This window comes from Anser brachyrhynchus (genome assembly GCF_964034855.1).
Source record: "Anser brachyrhynchus genome assembly, chromosome: 9".
NCBI classification, from domain to species: Eukaryota; Metazoa; Chordata; class Aves; order Anseriformes; family Anatidae; genus Anser; species Anser brachyrhynchus.
Window position 1 is genome coordinate 17564998 of NC_137703.1, and position 19002 is coordinate 17583999.

The 19002-nt window shown below is 46.6% G+C and overlaps 1 protein-coding gene across 2 annotated transcripts in view; it reads left to right on the plus strand.

The window, feature by feature from the left end:
* INPP5D (inositol polyphosphate-5-phosphatase D) overlaps window positions 1–19002 on the plus strand; it is a 52851-nt gene that overhangs the window by 16321 nt on the left and 17528 nt on the right. For both annotated transcript variants that reach the window (XM_080605076.1, XM_080605077.1), the window contains exons 3-9: window positions 8831–8981; window positions 11223–11394; window positions 12658–12798; window positions 17553–17640; window positions 18222–18302; window positions 18522–18593; window positions 18873–18996. In XM_080605076.1, the coding sequence (XP_080461202.1) occupies window positions 8831–8981; window positions 11223–11394; window positions 12658–12798; window positions 17553–17640; window positions 18222–18302; window positions 18522–18593; window positions 18873–18996 (829 nt within the window). The remainder of the gene's footprint in view (window positions 1–8830; window positions 8982–11222; window positions 11395–12657; window positions 12799–17552; window positions 17641–18221; window positions 18303–18521; window positions 18594–18872; window positions 18997–19002) is intronic.

Genomic DNA, 19002 nt, shown 5'->3' on the forward strand with positions numbered 1-19002 from the left:
ACATATCCACCTGCCTCAGGGAAAAGGCCTTTCTTGTAGGACTTCCAGCACTGTGCACTGTTGCCTGGGGGTATTATTTGTTGTTATTTATTGCCTCGTAATGGGGGAAAAGCTGAAGAGGACTTGGGAGTTTCCAAGGAGGAGCAGGTATCAGTGACCAGCAATAGTTTTCCCAGCTCAGTTACTGTCAGATGTGAGCTTTGACAAAATCAGAACGGTCACCTCCACAAACTGCCTTCAGAAATAAAGACTGTTGCATTTGCTGCCTTTGGTTGCTTTGTTGAGTCAAGGACCTATGTTTTCAGGTTTGTCTTCGTAACCACTAGGGCCTAAATACTTTGCAAAGAACTGAAAATGGAAATTTTCATTTGACTCAAAGTGCTGAAGCTTTTCAGTGGAAAATGAAAAGCACAAGGCTTGTGATAAATTTAAAAAAAAAAAAAAAGTCGTCAAAGTAGTGTACTCTAAAAGTTTTGCTTAAATTCTACCCACACACTACAGAAGTGCTAAAAATTGCTTTGGATCCCCATGGCTCTGCAGTCCTGGCTCATTCATCAGCAACTCATCTGACTTGCACCTTATAGCTAAATTTAACAACAGTCCCTCATGTTCTGTCATGGAACCATGCTGTTGTTTGCTTGTTGTAGATGTAAATCTTTTTTGTTATAACAGAAATTATGAAAGGGTTGGTTGCTCAGGAGGTTCCTCTTGTTATGAGTTGGATCATAGTATGCTCTGTTGGTGAAACCTTTTCCGATGGCTAGAGTTTGAAAGTTTTATTTAGTGTGAAGGAGCTCCTCGAGTACATGGTGTTGGTGCTTTCTGTAACTGCTTGGTGTTCTTAATAGCTTGTACCTAAGTATATTAGTTAGATATTTGGCAGTTGCCATGCTTTTTATGTGAATTGTGGAGTGCCAGAGCAGAATGGAATGGGGTCTTTAAATAGGATCTGGGTACGTTAATTTTGTGACCTATGTCTTCATTCTGTGTGAAAGAATGCCAGTTAGAACAACTTCTGTGGGTTCTTTACCTTCCAGAACTTCTGATGTGTTTTTCTTTAGGATGTAGAATTTTTACTAAAAAATTGAGATAAAAATTTGGCAGTCAGCTATACTCTACTAAAAACTCCTTTCAGTTTTCCTTCTCTTCAACAGAGTATTTTAATTTGCAAATGTTCTGATTCTGCCATGGGAGCATTTGCTACCTGTGAACATGGCCAATTGTCAGGCTGCCAGAATGTAGCCTGCGTGGGATCACATAGATGAAAACTCTCACAGGGCCAGAGGAGTTCGGCACTGGCAGATAGGACAGAATCTTTTTAAGGCTCACTCAAACTGTGCTCACGTTCCCCACACAGAGCATGTTAAACCCTTAAAACAGCATGAACAGAATGCATTGTCTTCCTCAAGTCTTTCCCATGAAATTGTGGGTAGGAAATAATGAGATGGTCATTTTGACCAAAATCGGATCAGGAAAGAGTTCAGGTTTTAAACTAGATTTTCACTGTAGCTGGGGTCAGCATTTGTCTCCTTCCCAGTTAGCAACAGAGGCAAGAATGCTTATTTGCACCTGGTTAACTTGTTTCCGTCTAGCATTAACAGGATTCATATTTTGTGCACATATTTCAAGCAAGCAAGGAAGTAGGTGCTGAACTTTAACAAATGTTTTGTGCATGCTACTATGAAATGAAAATTGTTTAGCATTCCATTTTTTAATATGGACTATGAGAAAGGAATTGTGATGCAGTGACAGTAATTCATGTACAACATCTCAAGTCAGTATGATGATTAAAGAAATGAAGCTTGTGGTAGAGGCAATATGTGATGATGGTGGCTTTCAGTTTCATTTTAGGAACAGAGGGGGGTTTTAAAGGATTGACAAAGCAGTAATTATTTTTTTCTTCCTTTTAACTTAGTGCTTTGTTTGTTTGTGATGTCTGATTTTCAGCCAGGAACAAAACACAGAAGTAATGCATACTTAGTTCTAAATAATTTGCAATTCCTTGTTTACTTCCATCAATAATCTCCTCTTTCAGAACTTCTGAAGCCATCTTTCCCAGGATTTTTCTAATTTCCATGTTCTTTACCCAAAGTCTTACATGTAAAAGGCCACTCTAGCAAAAGTGACAAGAGTAAGCAAACCTGAGCATCAGGATCAAACCATATGCAAAATGGGACAAGAAAGCATCTCAGAGGAGACAGGAACTATTCACCTTCGGTTCTGTCCACCGTTACTCGGATTATATATCCCACAACCACACTTAAGCTGTGCCGTTCTCCCAAAAAGTTATACAATTTTTTGCAGTCGAGGTGCAGCTCTGACCACCCGCGGGCATCCTTTGCCTGGGCTCTCTGGTTTCCTCCCGTTGCCCCTTCTGTCCTGCTCAGTTCCCGTACTTGGGCCCCTGTTACTGAGCTTTATCAAGTGCCTGAACGCTGCTGTCCCACCACTTAACTAAAGTCCATTCCTTTACTGACTCTCCCTGTCACAGGATCCCCCTTTTCCTCAGCCACTTACTTGTTCCTCTCCCTTTGTGCTCTGTGCTCAGCCCCGTTTTCTTCCTGCCGTGGGTGTTGCATTCACGACAGGGTACGTTTCTGGGTGACTTGTATTTTGGGAAGTAGCTATAGCTTATTCTCCCAGCTGTGATTCCTGCGCATGGTCCCATTCCTGTGAAATGCTCCTGAAATTGCTTAGCACAAGATTTCATCTATGAATAAGAAATGCTTTCTAACAAAACAAAACTGAAGCCCAAACAGGCTGCTTTAGAAATCATTTACCAGAAATTTCTTATCTCTTAAGTTCAGCTTTTTAGTGAAATATATATGCCTGCCTACATGAGAGCCAAAAGGAAATTTAAAAATGCCACCTAGACTTCCTAGCTAGCAGACAGTCTTGAAGACAACTGTTTCCCGAAGCAGGAAAGCTATGACTTTTTTTTTTTTTTTTCAAATCTAAAAGGAAAAAATGTTCCTTCCAGCATTTAGCACCAAAGTAGAAGTGACCTGATTTTCAGCTTCCACTTAAGTTGGTGGGTATTACAGGAGTTTTTTAACTTTGAGAACTTACTGACTGGTCCTGACATGCCTATATATGGATTTAAATACCTGGCTTAAGGCACTCTGGTTAGAAAAGATTGCCTTTAAGCAATACAAGCAGATGACCAGTTTCCTAGTTCCTCCTTGCGCCTTGGCTCAGGAAAGGAAAACACTTCCTCTTCCTCCTGAGGGCCCCAGACTTCCTGTGCCATCTATTTATACGGTTGTTGTAATGAGCCCCGCGTTAACCACTTCCTTGCCTGCCGTAGCGTGGGCTCTACGTTGTTTAAATCTGTTGTTGCTTTGTCCTTGTAGTCCACCTGCAGCTTCTCTTAAAGGTGTGTTCAGAGCTGCTCCTCAGCACACCGGCATCAGGAGCATCATTTTGTCTAGGTGTTTCGGTGTCCGGGCGATGCTGCTTGGAGATAATGAAGAAGAGCAGACTTAGGCTGGGCCCTGTTGGCCTTTTTACACCAGGTATAAAGGAAGAGTAGATGATCAGCCATATTAAAAGCTGTCAAAAAGTTTAGGTAAATGAATTTGGAAAGGGATCACAAGGTTTAGCCAAAGACCAGTGATTAAGGGCTTTAGCCATACATGTTTTCTGAAATGGAGAACCCAGAAACCTATTCAGTGTGAGGGTGGGAACAAGTTATAGCTACTGTTTCAAATAATCATACAGCGAGGTTAAAGAAGGTGCAAGAGAAATGAGTGGAAGGACTCGCAGAGCTGAGGGCAGTTTCTGGAGGACAGGAGATACCAGGACATCCTGTGGGAAACGGTTTCTAGCTGAGCAGGCTGGAGTAAGAAGGGTAAGGGGACGATCTGAGAGTTTGGTTTGGGATGCAGCTCAGAGAGCTGGGTGACCGTGACAAGCAAGCTCACGTTCAGTTTCACCAGCCTTCTTCAAGGATACAGCGAGGTCTGGGCAAAGAGGCAGCGGGCAGATTGGAAGGGGGCTTCCTACAGGCGCAGAATTAGGGGTGGCAAGAGGCCTTGTAAGGCCTCCACATCCACTGTTTGCCCTTTTTTCAGGTTGGAGCAGGATTTGGTGCTTACTAGCCAGCTGTGGGGGATGCCTGGGTGCTCTGCTATGACACCTCCAGAGACAGGGACACTCACTGTGTAGCCTGACTGCACTGTCTTTGGCAAATTCCCTTGAGATCTAATCTCAGTCTCCACTGTTGCAAAGCAAGCCAGCCACATCTGCTGTCCTTGGGGGACTTACTGCACGGCTGATTGCCATCTTCTTTATGTGAGAATTTTAAACTTACGAGACGGCTATCGTGACCTCTCCAGGCTGCCCCTTTGCTGGACTGTACCAAGACTTTTATTTCAAGCTTTGCTTGTAAATCACATTTTCCAACTGTTCTGCCATCCTTGTCATTTTTCCTTGGGACTCCCTCTGGTATTTTCATTTGTTCCTTAAAAAACAGTGCCAGGGTGGATGCGGCAGTCCAGATATGGCCTTGCAGCACCGAGTACAGAAAGACAGCTTCTTCCTGGGTCTCATATGACAGTCCCACTAATAGATCTTACAAAGACATAGGCTTTTTCTGATGCAGTTTCCCACTGTAAAATTGTTGCACAGCCTGATTCACGGTTATCCAGATTTCTTTGTGCAATTCTGCAGTTTTACAGGTCGTTCCCTATATTACATATATTCGCTCAGTGTTTCCTTTCTGTATGTGTGTATCAGTGCAAAGCTGAGGTGCCTGCAGTGATGCTGGAGGAATCAATGCAGAGCACGGCACCCTGGAAGCAGAGCCTGCCGTCTGTGCTGCCCCCCGTCCTGTGAGCTGTGTGAGCAAGTTTCTGGGGATGTGGTGTGTTGTTCTGGAGATGACACTTGCCATCCACGTTTTTAATGACTTGAAACAATTCACTTTACAATTAAAACAAGATCTGTCCTGTGATAAGCCGAAGGAAATACTTACTAAATGAAGGGGGTGGGGGGAAGTGGATTTCATTGTTGGGCTCTGCTTGGGTGGCTCCTGCTTGCTCTGCGCTGCCCCATCCTGCTCGCTTTTGTTTGCATTGCCCTGTTCCACGTCTGCTCCCTGTCTCAAACACAAGAGCAAGTTTGCATGAAGTTAAGGCTCTGTTTTGCCTTGCTCCTGACATCCAATGTGGTTTTCTGGAGGCTGTTTATTCAGAGTGCACCACCAGTCTGTTTTTTGCTGATGGTCTCTACAAGATGCTGAGCAGCACAATGCTGGTATTTTACTTCCCACCACTGCTCTCCCTCCTTAGCCTATGAACCTTTTCTGCAAAGTCAGGTGCGAAGAAAGCGTATGTCCTTGCTCACTGGCACCTGGACAACTTGCAGCCGCGTGTCAAATACCGCAACTAGCATTTGTCATGCCGGGTTTGTTCTCATTCTTTCCCCATGAGGAGAGGCAAGTGCAGTGTGGTCTTGCTTTTACAGTTCTCTCTCTCCCCTTTCAAGCAATATATAGTTGTTGCTGTGATTCTGTGCAGAGGGAGACAGCGCAAAGCTGCATTCCCTGCCCTCCCAGGGGGAGCAGGAGTTTTGGGGGCTGCCTTGGATCAAGAGGAGCTCATTTCACAGCACAGGCAAACAGGCAGAGGGTTGTTGGGCGCTGCTCGTGCCAGAGGGGAACAGCCCTTCCCACGTGCTTCCTCCATTGAGGTTCTTGCAAATAACAATTACAGCACAAAAGAAAATGAGCTAGGATAATCCAGCGATCTTTCCTTTCAGATTCTCATGATGCATAGCAACTGGGGAAGACGCTGGAGCTCCCTTACCACGGGAGGAAGCCGAGCAAGTTTGAGGCCACCCCATCCTTCCCGCTGCTTGGCCACAGCTGGTCGGAGCTCCTGACCCCCCCTGCCTCCCTGCCTCCTTATTGCAGCTCTCATCATCCCTGTGCAGCTGCTCGGAACACACGTTCAGCTCCCTGCTGAATTCTGTCCTAACATGAAAGTGCTGTCCTTTATGTTTGCTGTGCACAGTGGGGAGCGGGTCCTTTTTGCCCTGAATGTGCTGTGGAAAGGGGGCACTTGGAGGAGCCGGGATGGAGACTGGCTCTCTTTGGGAAGGAGCGGCTGGATCCAGGTGCATCCAATTCCCAGTTACTCCACATGGCAGGGGTGCAGCTTGGAGCAGGGCAAGTGAAGGCTGGGGTGGCCACGAGTCCCCGTTATCCATGAGAGAGGAGATGGCTGGGTTCATGCAGGTGGCTGAAGCCCGTGTGCCTGAGCCAAGCTGCCAGAAATAAGGTGCGTAATGGCCAGGCCTCTCTGCATGTCTGTTCCTGCACGTGAGCCAGGGTTTATCGCCTCTCTGGGGAAATTGAGCTGGACCACAGGCTTCGGTCCACTCCTGAAATGCAAGGCTATGAGTTTAGAGGAAGGAGGCCTCTTAGAAAATGCTGCTGCTTCTGGTTACCACAGAGACCAGGATGGTTTTGGAGACTGAACTCTCCTTGGCAGCAAAAAGTGCTAATTCAGCCTTTCCTCCCACTTACATCAAGGCTCCATTTGTCCTGAAGAGAGCTGCGCAGGGCATGCTGTTGTCTTGCAGGAGCTGAGAGGCAAAACAAGGCTGGATGCGGCAGCGTTTGGGCATTGGGGTGGGAGGGGTGCTGTGCAGGAGCGGGATGGCTCACCTCCATGTCAGGGGAGGTCAGGGAAGCAGGCAAACAGCGAGGCCTTTGGAAGTGAAGTAGGAGTGTGAAGACAAGTTTGGAAAGAGGAGGAGCGGGGGCAGGCTGCAGTGATCCAAGAGGTGGGGGAGAGCTCTGACAGCAAAGCTTTCCCTTGCAAAGATCTAGAAGACAAACCCCGACCCTCCCTGTTTACCCTCTAAGTGTTTTAGGGTCTCAGTGCGTGCTCTCATGGGCCTGCTGCCTTTTTCCAGGTGCCCTTCGGGGTAGCTCAGGGCAAAACGAAAACATAATCCACTGTTTGCCCAAGCACTGCCTCAATGCTGAATGTGCCGTTTTCCAGAATACGAGAAGAATAAATCTTGCTAAATGCAGGAACACCTGGGAGGCTGCAGGCAGAGCTCTCAAGCATCATACGCATTAGTTAGGAAAATTTCTTGCTGTGCCTTTAGAGGCATGCGGGTGTAGTTAAAACAGAAAGACAGGCCTGAGGGTAGTGAAGGCTTCAAATGTGGTTCAGCATTGAAAGCTTTGTCCTCATTTTTGGCCAGAGAATTTACTCTTTGAGGAAAAGCTGAAAAGAAATCTTGTTGCTAGGACTCACTGAAGACATTTTTCTGTTGTGCTCACTTAAGGCTTATGTCAGCGTTTCTCCTGTTTAATCTCTTGTTTTTAATGAATTTGCCTTTAAAAAAGGTTCACAGATAATAAGAGATTGGGCAAACAAATGGCAGGTAAATAAGCCTGTTCAAACTTGCGTTAAAACTTATGTATGTTAATTTTTACAGCCAATTGTTGCAAGCAAAAAGAAATGAATGTGTCCTGCCTGTCTCTAGCCAGAATGTCTCAAGAATGGCTGCATAACGAGTTATTTCAGATTGCAGGCTTAAGCAACTAAACCATAAACATGTTTCCTGTGCAAAATCTAGCTGTATACATGTAAAATAGTGCAAGTCAAGCCTGCCACTAGCATCATCTGGTATTTCTTTTGGTTGCCCGCTACTGCTGTGTCCGCAGGTGTGAACACTTCCTGGTGTTGCTCTGGAAAGCAGCTACCCCGCACGGTCCTGCCCCTGTCCTTGATGTTCTGCTGCACGTGCAGGTGGGGCTTGCTTGTATTGGCTTCTCCAGGAAAACCTCTCATCCAGAAAGAGCACGCCCCGCGAGGGGCGATCAGAGCTTCTGTTAAGGGTTTGCATAATCCTTAAGTGCAGTTTTGGAGATAATACGCTGCTCTTTCGTGTCGGTAGGCGGGGAGGTCTGTGCAGAGCCGTGACAAAGCATTTCTCTGCCCTGGGTATGGCCCTTGGTTGGAGCAAAGTAGCAGGATTGCAGGGATGGCTGCTGTTCCTGCTTGGCGAACCCAACAGATTTACCGTTCACAGCAACTTCGGATATATAGATACAATTGCTCTAAAATTTTGCCTCTGCAAATGTCTAAAACCTTATTCCCTATATTTGCCATTTACAAGTATCTATTTCTTGAGATTGGTGGCCAGGGCTGTGCTAGAAACAGGTTTAGTCATAGTTAAAATTCAGCTGGCAAGCTCAGTGTCATGCCTGCCTGATGCATTCACAGTGCTATCTGTGTCCTCAGCTTCCGAAATCTTCATTTGAGCACCTTTTTTTCACATGACAGTGCCTTGCCAGCTTGTTGCATTTGAACGTAGCTCTGAGCTTTTGAATCCTGGAAGGAATAGGATGCTAACATCTAGATTTAGACATGTTTACCTTGCAATTTCACAGAAAAATTCTTCCTGGATGCCACAAAATACAAGATAGTCCAGGGGTTTGTGCTCAGCAGAAGAGGGAATGCAAAAAATTAATCTGGGAGAGTTCTTTGTTTTTAACGATTTCTTCTGCTTTGATGCCAAGCACACTGAATCAAGCGAGAGAGCTCTTCCATTTGGCTTCACTGAACCTTTGAGGCTGCCATTTTTGCTGAGACTGGCTGGAACATGTGTGCATATCTGTTTCTGTTTGCACTGCAAGTGTTGTTCCGCACAGAGCCAGTGGTCTGATGGGCAGGAAGAGCTGGGCTGGCTTTCTCTGGACAGTGAGCGTGGGTTTTGCTCTCTCTATGACTTTGTTTTTCCCTTGTGAGGAGCAACTCTTCTGTGGTAGGAAATCCCAGGCCATGACAGCCTCTGTGTTTTGTTTCAGGCATCAGAGGGTGTTCCCGTGAAGTATTTTGAGAACTTGGAGGAACTGATAGAATTTTACAAGAAAGAGAACATGGGTCTGGTATGGCACCTCAAATATCCAGTGCCGCGAGAAGAGGAAGAAGCTCCAGATGAGCCAGAGGAGGATGCTGGTAAGAAGCCCACGATGTGACTCGATGAGACAGACCCTTGACACTTACTCTGGACTGGAGGTAGTTGTACTGGCAGGAGGATTAGAGGGTGTTGTGCAACAAAACTGGTGCAGGGCACAGAGAGACCTGAGCTGTCAAGACCTTGAGGCAGTGCATCCCCATGGCCCCAGAGAGGTACTGCATCTGGAGCAACACTAGCTCCCTGAGGGAATACACTGAGGCTCTCTGCAGAGTGTATTGTCCTGGGTGCAGGCCTGACTAATCTGTTGTCCTTCACCTGGGCTCAGACTGGGTTATGTTCAGCCGTCTCTCATGTCTCTGCACCTCTCTCCCTGCACTGCAGCCGTAGGACTGCTGTCCCAGCAGCAGAGGTGCTCCCCTAGAGACTTGGATCGCGTCTCTCTGCACTGCATCTGCCTGCAGTTGCTGTGGGTCTTGGACCCTCTGAAACTCAGCCCCCCTGTTCTGCTCTGATCTAGAGGAAGTCTCTAACCATCATAGCCAGAGGGCACACATCCCACAGTGGCAGACAGTCTAGCTCTTTGTACAGAGGCAGATGTATGATGAAGAGGTGTGACTGGCATCATCCCAAATGTTATATATGAAATGTCACTGTGAGTTCCTGACACTCACTGGTTTAGGTTCGTTCCTTGGATTTTTTTTCCTAGATCATCCCTTGGATCTGTCATTGTTCTCCGAAATCCCAGGGGAAGGTCGTGCCCACAGAGGCATCCTTCCTGGCCTTTCTGATGTCTGTCCGGAAATGATGTGCATTACAATAAAAATTGCCTGAAGGACTTGCTCCCCATGACAGACAGGCATCTTCACTAAAACAGATTGATATGCCTGTGTATGTTTGTGCAATCCAATGGATCTCTAATAGGAGCTGAAAGATTTTGCTTTGCAATTATCATGAAGAAACAGAACAAAATTTTGCAAAGCTGCTCAGGAAAGATGTTCCTGTTTTTTGGCCAGCTGCATTAAATCTCCTGCTCTCAGGGCGGGGGAGGGAACTACAGCAAAAATAATACACAGAGAAGCAAGCAGCAGGGAGTGAAGTTCTAGCCAAGACTAAGAGCCTTTAGATGAAGAGATATTAGCACGTGGGCTGGGCCATTTATATACAGAATTTAATTTTGTAAGGCTTTTGGTGCCATCATCCTGGACCCATGTAGGGCCTATAGATGCCTGCCCGTCCTAAGCACAGAACTGCAGAGGTGCCTCTGTCTGCAGATGAGCACCCAGATACCCCACAGATGCACTGCTCAGCCATGCTGTTGCTCAGGGTTGTGGTAGCTCTGTGAGTCACAGCTTCTGCCCAGGAGCAAAGGATCAGTTCTTTGATGGTGTGGTTTTTTTTAATAATGAGAATTCGACCATTAGGAATAACCAAAAAAAAAAAACCCTCACAACTCTTGGTCAACTTATGGTCTGAATTTTTGGGTGGCGTGTGGTGCCAGGAGTTGGACTCGATGATCCTTATGGGTCCCTTCCAACTCGGGATATTCTGTGATTCTGACTCAACCAGCTACATAGGACAGGCATAACAAAGTGCTGGAGCAGTAGGTATGAAAAGAAAGGCAACAAGGGTTGGGATAAATGGAGAGGCCCACTCTTCTCCCAGGAAAGGGAAGGATAATATGCTGAGCAGCAAGATGACAGGGGTCTGAGAGAGCAGGAAAACACTTCACATTTCCAACTGGATGGCTACAGGACAAGGCAGGGTATTCAGTCCCTCTGTATTGCATTACATTTTCTCCATCCATGTCTGCTTACTTCAGCTGTCTGCTTCTTTCCATTAGCAGCTTCCGGTGCTCCTCCTAACATGCCCCTCCATCCGTTCTGCCCCAGCAGCACATCTCCATGATAACAGTAATGATATGGATGAGGTACAGCTATGCTTTCTAAGCATTATATTCATAGTAACTAATTAGCCTTCATAGCTGCTCTGCAGATGGAACAGTCAGGGTGGCTTGGGTAAGGCTGTACTGCAAGGCAGAGCACAAGTGCACAGGAGGTCCAAGCCTGGTGGCTCAGCCTGCTGGTCTCACATCACTGAGGGTATGACTGGGCCAGTATCGAGCCCTGAGCTTTCCAGCTGTGGAACCGCAGGCCTTTCCGAAGGGATGGTTTCTGCAGTGACTGCTACTGTGGTGCAAACTCTGCCCTGCCTGTGGGAGAGGGGGATGTGGTCACGTTGCTGTGCTGGGATGACTGTGCCTGTCCCTTCCTCCTTGTTAGACCTGGTACCCACGCCTCCCATCCTGCCCCCGCGCAATATCCTCATGGCATTACCAAGCAGCGAGACGAAGGATGTGTCTTCTCTCCCTGAAAACTCCAGGGTGGCAGATGTCAACAAGCTGTCCCTTTCTGAGACACTACTCCAGCGACTGCAGTACCAGGACACGAGCAGGTGAGGTTGGCAAGTCACAAGCAGCAGAATCAGCCTTTAGTCCAGCTCTGTACTGTCTGGAGTCTCTCAAATAGGTCCCCAGCTGTCCCAAAGATTCAGCCAAAGTACTCTTCATTTACACTAATGAACAGAGAACAGACTGAGACCTATGGTGTGTTGGCTACACCTTATGGTCAAGCTGTCATCTACGAAAGATACTTTTTTGAAGTATTAAAATCAACAATAGACTTTCTCCACCAAGTTATAGTTTTTGTATGGAGTGTGGTGATATCTGAGAGAATGTGGTATACTAGCCCTGCACTTAAACTGCAGATTGAATCAGGAGCCATCAGCAAGTCCTCAAAAAGAATAAACTGCTGTGTGGATTTACAGGTGCTCAAAGTGATTTATTGCAGCTACAGGTCTGACTCACATTGTCCCACATGCTAGGTGTGTCAAATCTGGGCATCCACTGAAGCCTTAGAGGAAGCTTTGTGACATTTAATGGTCAAATCTACAAAACTAAAAAAAAAAAAATAATATAATCAGAAGGCATGCTTGTGGGCAGGGCAGTGGGAGGCTGGGTGAGCAAACAGTGGTAGTGCATGGCAGCACAGGTCCTGTTGTGGTCAGCCAGTAGCAGCTGGCTCACTGGGAGAAACCCAGTTTTGGTTGGCTGCCTGCACCACTTCATCTGCTGTCAGCCAGCTGGGACTTTCTGCGTTTGTCAGAGCACAGGACAGCACATACAGTCTGCTTGGTTCATCCCTTCTTGTGGTGCTAGAGTCCAGGCACCGCAGAGGCAGTGCTTCCCATACAGCTCTGCAGTCTCCGCAGCCCTCAAGACTGTTTTGGAATAAAGCCTTCTAAGTGGGATATGATGAGATGAAAAGGGGTCTTCATCTCCCCAGAATCCCCAAATTGTCAACTATTAGCTACCTCTCAGCAGCCTGGTTTCACTTTCCAGGGCTGATGATCTGCCTGTGGCTCTGGCAAAGCTAGGCATCACAAGACCTCCCCTGGCATGAGCGCTCAGCAGTCAGGAAGGAGAGAATTTAGGGTGGTGAAGGGGAGAGAGGAGAAGGTATCAGCAGTGGGGGGAGGGATCCATAGTCCAATTCTGAAAATTGCATATTTGAACTGAAATCCAAGGCACACTGCCCCCATCTGTCTGTGCTGGCACTGGATGTTTCAGAAAAAAAAAAAAAAAAAAAAAAAAGCTATAAAGCTGCCTAATATTTGGGAGCAGAGAGCTGTTTTTTGACTTTTATGTTTCTTTCCCAGTGTCTCTGATGAGCATCTTAAGCTCATCCAGGATTACCTGCGAGTTCACATCATCAGTGACTTTGAGATGGTGCAGACTGGCTCAAGCAATCTTCCCCAGCTGAAGAAACTGCTTACGCTTCTTTGCAAAGGACTCTTCAGGTAATTACAGGCTGATTTTCAGAGATAACAGTATAATGTGGTAATGCTGTAGCTTAATGTAGGTGCCACATGCATGCATTCAGAACCTGCATTGCTGGCACAGTAAACCTGCTTACCCTCAAAAACATTGTATTTGGATCTCATGACCTGTGATTCTGGCCCAAAGATGTGAAATCTATGTAAAAAAGACACAGCTCTGACAGTGAAGTTTACCTGTAGGTGGTTTCAGTCAGTGGAGTTTTTAGTGCAGGGCTTTTTTTCTTTGTTTAGAAAGAAAAAAGCAAAAAATTCACTATAACCGATTAACTGCATAATTTGGTAATGCATAAATGACACCCACAGAATTGTCAAGCACAAGTTGTTTATGGAAACAAGCACATATTGGTGTATAGTTATGTTTTAAACACTGATTTTCTTTCCCACTAAATCATTGTGAACCTGGAGCAATTCCACTGATGTCAGTAAAGTCCAGCTCAAAGGAAAAGAGAAATAAGCCTAAGACTCTACAAATTTTACCTTTCCCATTTATAGCCCTTCCAGGCCCCAAATAGGAAAACTCCAATACGGAACTAAAACCTTGCAGAGCTCCCTGTATTTTCTCTGCTGGAAAGATGTGATTTCCCCTCTTTGCTGCTTTTGTAAGCAAATGAGGTTAGCACACGCTGTCACAAAGACGTTAAAGAAAGCACCCTATGGCAGAGGGCCCACTTCCACATTTTTATGTGTGGCTTGCAATATCCTTCTCTCCAAAGTATTTAGAAGTGAGGCTGGTAGTGCTGCTGCCCTGGTCTTGTAATCCTAGAGCTCACCAAGGCTAAAATGAGCTAAAATGAGGGTAGGATACTGGTGATCTGCTTAGCATTAACCCATGCACAGAAGGCAGAGAGTGAGTGACGTTCTTAGCTGCCTGGGACCACAATTACTCCCCAGAAGACGTGGGTGGGCGCAGTGCACATTTTACCAGGCGAAGGGCGAGGCGTACGCCGCCCTGCTACTTCTGCCAGAAGCCAGCCACCCACAGATGAGCCCCAGCAGGACTGAGAATGGGCTGTACAAAGAGCTGCCCTTCTTCTGCACCCTGCGTGAGAGTTTTTGCTTCTCTACGCCCACATGGGGGAGACCCAGGTGGCCAGCTAAGAATAAATCTGATCAATGGAAACTAAAATCTAATGAAATCACAAGTGAAAGTTTGTGCTGCTAAAATATTTCCAGTACTGCTGTTCTGATGATGGCTGGCTTTTTCCATTTCCAACTTATTTTCCTTCACCTTCTCTGGGTTTCATAACCCTCAGAAATGTGCATGGGATGGCCAGAAAGAAAGAGATGCAACAGGTTCACAGTCCTCTACGGTGCCAGGACAACTTTTACGTTTCCAGATTTTCTGTAGGATTTTTGGTGGCTGGACTTTGCAAAGCATCGTCCTCAAACAGATCTGGGTCAGTTCTTCTGCAGTTGTTCCTGCTGATCACAGGGGCACAGCACCACCAGACACAGCAAGGGACAAGCAGCCTGGCCTCCACCCCTTTAGTGGCTGCATGTAGTTCTGAAAATGTTACGTCCTCGTGGAATTCTCCTCCTCTCCAGCGTTTTCTCCCCAGTTCTGCCTTATTATCTGCCCCTTATTTTAGTCAGATGGAGCTGCCTTCCCATTTTCTTTTTCATGAGTGTCTAATAGATACGGGTTCTGTTTTCAGTCTCAGACAGATCTGTCTGGGGGACCTCTCTGCTGCTGTTCCAGTTGTCCCATGAATCTGTACCATCCTGCCAAGCTGCTTGTTTAGCTTGAGTCAGCTAATCGTCATGCTTTGACATTGTATTGTTTTGTGCAGAATCCCTGAGACTGTCTGGGGCTTTATGTTCCTTCCCTCATCAGACTTCTGAACTCGAATTCAATCAGTGGCATTACCTAAATTTAGTTTTTATTTACCTCAGCTTTCTTCAGCCGTGCAGGGATTCCAGCTGAAGGTACAGATAATTCCTGTGTTGCTAGGCTGTCTCCTCTTTTCCTTTAGTAATGTTCTATTTCATTATTTTCACAATATTTAGGGTTAGGTTAAAAAAAAAATGGCACAGTTTGAGCCCTTTCACTGGAGTTTAAGCACCTTTGCGTTTCCTGGCACTGCTGAGGATTAAGAGTGAGCAAGCAGACACTGTGCCTGAGCTGACCCTGAGCCAGGCTGCTTCGCTGTGAAGCTGGTTTTTGCAATGCTGTATTCTGGCTTCTTGCAGTCTCCCAGAGCCCAGCTGTGCCATCTTCTGGGTTACTCTCAGGCACCAGGATGCTGCCATCACTGTGAAAACAGCATCCCAGTGCGCTTTGACTGACTCACCTCCATGTTTTCTTAGCGGGATGTGAGCAAGAAGTGACGGCCGGCCTTAGCAAGGTAGTGGGGATGCAGATTAGAGCTGCTCGGCAATTAGGAGAGGAGCACAGCTTATGGTGCACGTGGGGTTAGGAGAGGAACTGGACCAACTGCTTGTGAACTCCACGTGCATTTCCCTGTTTGTGTATTATCCACGGGCAGGTGCAGGGCTCATTTCTGAACTCGAGCACAAGTGGGCCACAGCAGACCAGAAGTGCAAAGTGTTGTGATCTCTTCCCCTCACCCCCCTCACCGCTGATCCCTGATTAATTCAGCAAGGGCCAGACCCTAGTATGCATTAAAGATACTGAAGGCTGGATTTAACTCTGCTGGAAGTTGCTCCCACCTTCTAGGGCTAGCTGTGGCCGGGGGTCAGGACAGCCATGGCACATCTTCTTATCAGAGTCCAGGGGACAGCAGAGCAACCCTCCTGGGAGAGGCTTTTTTCTTTGGTGGCTCGTATACTAAAATTGAAGCAGAGCAGAAACTTGTAAAGCTGATGGCTACTTCTGTAAAGTATTCAGTGCTAAAGTAAATTGTCATACAAGGGTTTCCTTAGTCGGGAGAATCCTCCAGGGGCTGGAAAGCTGATTCGTGGAGAGCTTAACACCAGTGCAACAAGGAGTGGGGAGATCCCATGTGAGTGGACTTTGTTCAGAGTGCCCTACCAATGAAAAGCCCTAATAGTGGCCTATTCAGTCTGTCACTGTGTGAAGCTATCATTTGGTCATCAATCGCAGCTCTGCAGATGCCTCTTTATTCCTCCTCACTGGATAATTTCCACATGGAGCTTTTAAGGTAGTTTTCCAAGCACTTGTGATACCAGCAGTTGTGCAATTGTATCTGGACACACAGGCTTCTGACACTTCAATAAAGATCGCTACGTATATTTCCTTTATACTATCAAGAGAAGAAAACAAAAGTGCAATTCAAACCACTTTGTGGTTTTGTTGAGTTTGAACGCCTGCAGATGCTCTTCCCCCATCCTGACAGCCACACTACATATTGCACCATAAAGTAAACAGAGGGCAGTTTTCCCATGAGAAATCTTCTCTGAACTGGTTCAAGCAGCTGCTGCTCTGTGTTTTCGAGAGATGGGCTATATGTCCTGCACTTTTGGTCACAGTAAATATCCTGTTGTTCTTTCAAAACTGAATTTAACCCAGTACTCTTGCAATTGCCTGCTGCCTCAGGGGGCCTGACTTTGTGCCCACAGAAATCAATGGGAGTCTTGGACATTGGCTCTAGTTGATCCAAAGCTGAATATTGGTGTTGCAGGACTAGGTTTAGTGGATCCAGCAGGTTCCTAAATGTGCCTTGTACTTCTGTGTGCTCTGTGGCAAAGGCTTTCAGACTAAAATTTCAAACTTGAGTGCTTAGTTTAGGTAATTAATCATCCATGGTTCAGTACCTAGACAAATATCTAATCTTCACACTGTCAGGCACACTTTCACTTCAGAGCACTTTCCCCCAACAAACAGGGAGCAAAATCCGGTCCATGCAGACTTAGGAAAGTGAGGGAAATCATTAATATCCCCTGTTGACTAGGCACAGTGCAGGCATCCTAGCACTGCTCCCCACCATCACCTTCCTTTTGACCTGCACTCCCTGTGTGCTCTTTCCATGATAAGTCTTGTCATTATCAGACCGTGGCTTCTGTGCCAAATTCATATAACAGCGGTTTGACAAATGAGCATCCTGTGTGGAATATAATTGGGAAATGCTGAAGGAATCTCATTGTAACTCACAAAAGGTTCCCGTCCAAGAGATTAAAGGCTGGCTCTTCCACCCGCTCGTTGCGCCCAGAGCCTCTCTTTGTCATGTGAGCTGAAAAATCTGAAAATGAGTTTCCTCTTCGCCAGTGTTCCCAGCATCCTGAGTCAGTGTCAGCAGCTGTGCAAGGACTCTGCTAAACCAAGCTCCTCCTCCTGCTGGGGCATTCACAGGCTCCAGACTTTGCTGGGTTTGAGGTTTTTGAGTGCACCTTGATCTGTCAGTTGCCGTTGTTGTGTTGATGCTGGTTTTACACAATGTCCTCTGGTTTGGCCCAGACTGGGACATCTTCCAGAGAGATGTAGGAAGTTGCCATCTCCAAAGGGAACCCAGCGGAACAGCCCCTGCCCAGCTGCCACAGGGCTAGGCCGGGTGCCTGGCTCTGATCTGCCCTCACCGGCTGTGTCGCTAGGGCACTGAGAAACGCTCACGTCTCCCGTCCCCACAGCTCAGAGGGCAGCAAGCAGTAGGGGCTGAGAGCACGGCACGTGGCGCGAGCAGGCCTGGTGCAAATGCAGGCCTGTGGTGGCTGCTGTGCAGCCTTGTCCAAAGAGCAAGTGCTGACCTACCCAAAGACCGGCCCTCAGCCTTAGACCTCTGCCATGTCTCTGTTCCCAGTGAAGCCTCTCGGACTCTCCCTTCTCTGGAGTCCATCCAGAAGGTGTTTGAGCAGCAGCTGCACCCCGGTATCCATCAGCGCTCACAAGTAAGTCGGCCAGAAGGTGGGAAAAGGAGAACAGAGGAGTACGGGTGGCTGTCACCCAGGGAAGGGAAGGGTTCTGGGTTCACGGCAGTGACTGGTGCGGTTCAGGTGATAAATTACCATTTCTGGTCTCTTCAGCCTCTTTCTGGTTTCAGTGTAGAGGGCACACAGTGAGTTACATTCTCACAGTTTGACTTATCCCATGGTCTCCTCTGCCTGCTTCCCCTTTCTGCCCAGAGGAAAGTGCAGCAAACTGCCTGGAGGCTTCTGTCTCCCTATCCTCCCTCAGCCTGTGGGCTGGGACCGCACATTTGTCCTGTAAACTCCACTTGCATGTCCAGCTGCCTGTAACTACACACAGAGTTTGTAAATTTGCCCTTTCACCCTGCCACACTTGCAGATGTTCAGCCACACCCTGTGCTGTTGTGCTGCTCATTACAGATGAGAGTGGCAGAGGCACCAGTGCTGCTTGCCCTGTGTGCGAGGGGTTCCTGGGGTGAGACTGCTGCACTTCCAGGCCATGCTCTGTGGGTTTGGTAATCACACGTCTCTCTCTCTCTTTGTTTCTATGTTGTGGTTATCAGATGCTTGGTGAAGCTAGTCCAGTCAATATTGTATTGAAACTTAACCAGCTGATCTCGTTGCTGTCTTCCATTGAAGAAAAGGTAGAGTTTTATATATATATATATATATATACACACATACACAGCTATTTTATGTTACCTTCTTGTCATCTTTTGCCTCTAGTTATGCTTCTCTTATGCCTCTTGTTCATCATCAGTGCAATCCTCTGCAACAGTAAGATTTCTTTGCTCTGACTGTATTGCTCTCGGTGTAGTGTAGAATCACCAAATGCAATTCAGTACACACAGAGTTTTTTACAGGTGAAAACATTGCTGATTGAAGGTCCTGATTCAACACACCGGCGCTCCCTTATACCCCCTGTCACTTTTGAGGTAAACATTCTTCTTTAACAATGCTAATCAGAATGTGGAAGGGCAGTAAAGCAGATTTATGTCAGTATCTCAGTTTCTGGGATCTTTGCTGTGCTGCCACAGAGATAACACAGCTATTCCTGGATGTTGTTTAGCACCATTCAAATGCTTAAGAGATGTCTAGAGGGATTGGCATAACGACGTTATGTGTCTATGAATTCAGGCAAGTGTTGCATTTTGTAATACATGTGACTGAAGTGTAGAAGAATGCTTATGAAAAATCTCTCTGTTTTCTGGTAGGTGAAAGCTGATTCTCTAGGAATCTTCTCAAAAATACATCTCAAGGTTGATGTGGAAATGGGAAAACTAATTATCAAGAGAGCTAAGGATGGTCCAGAAGACAAATTCTATACCCACAAGAAAAGTAAGA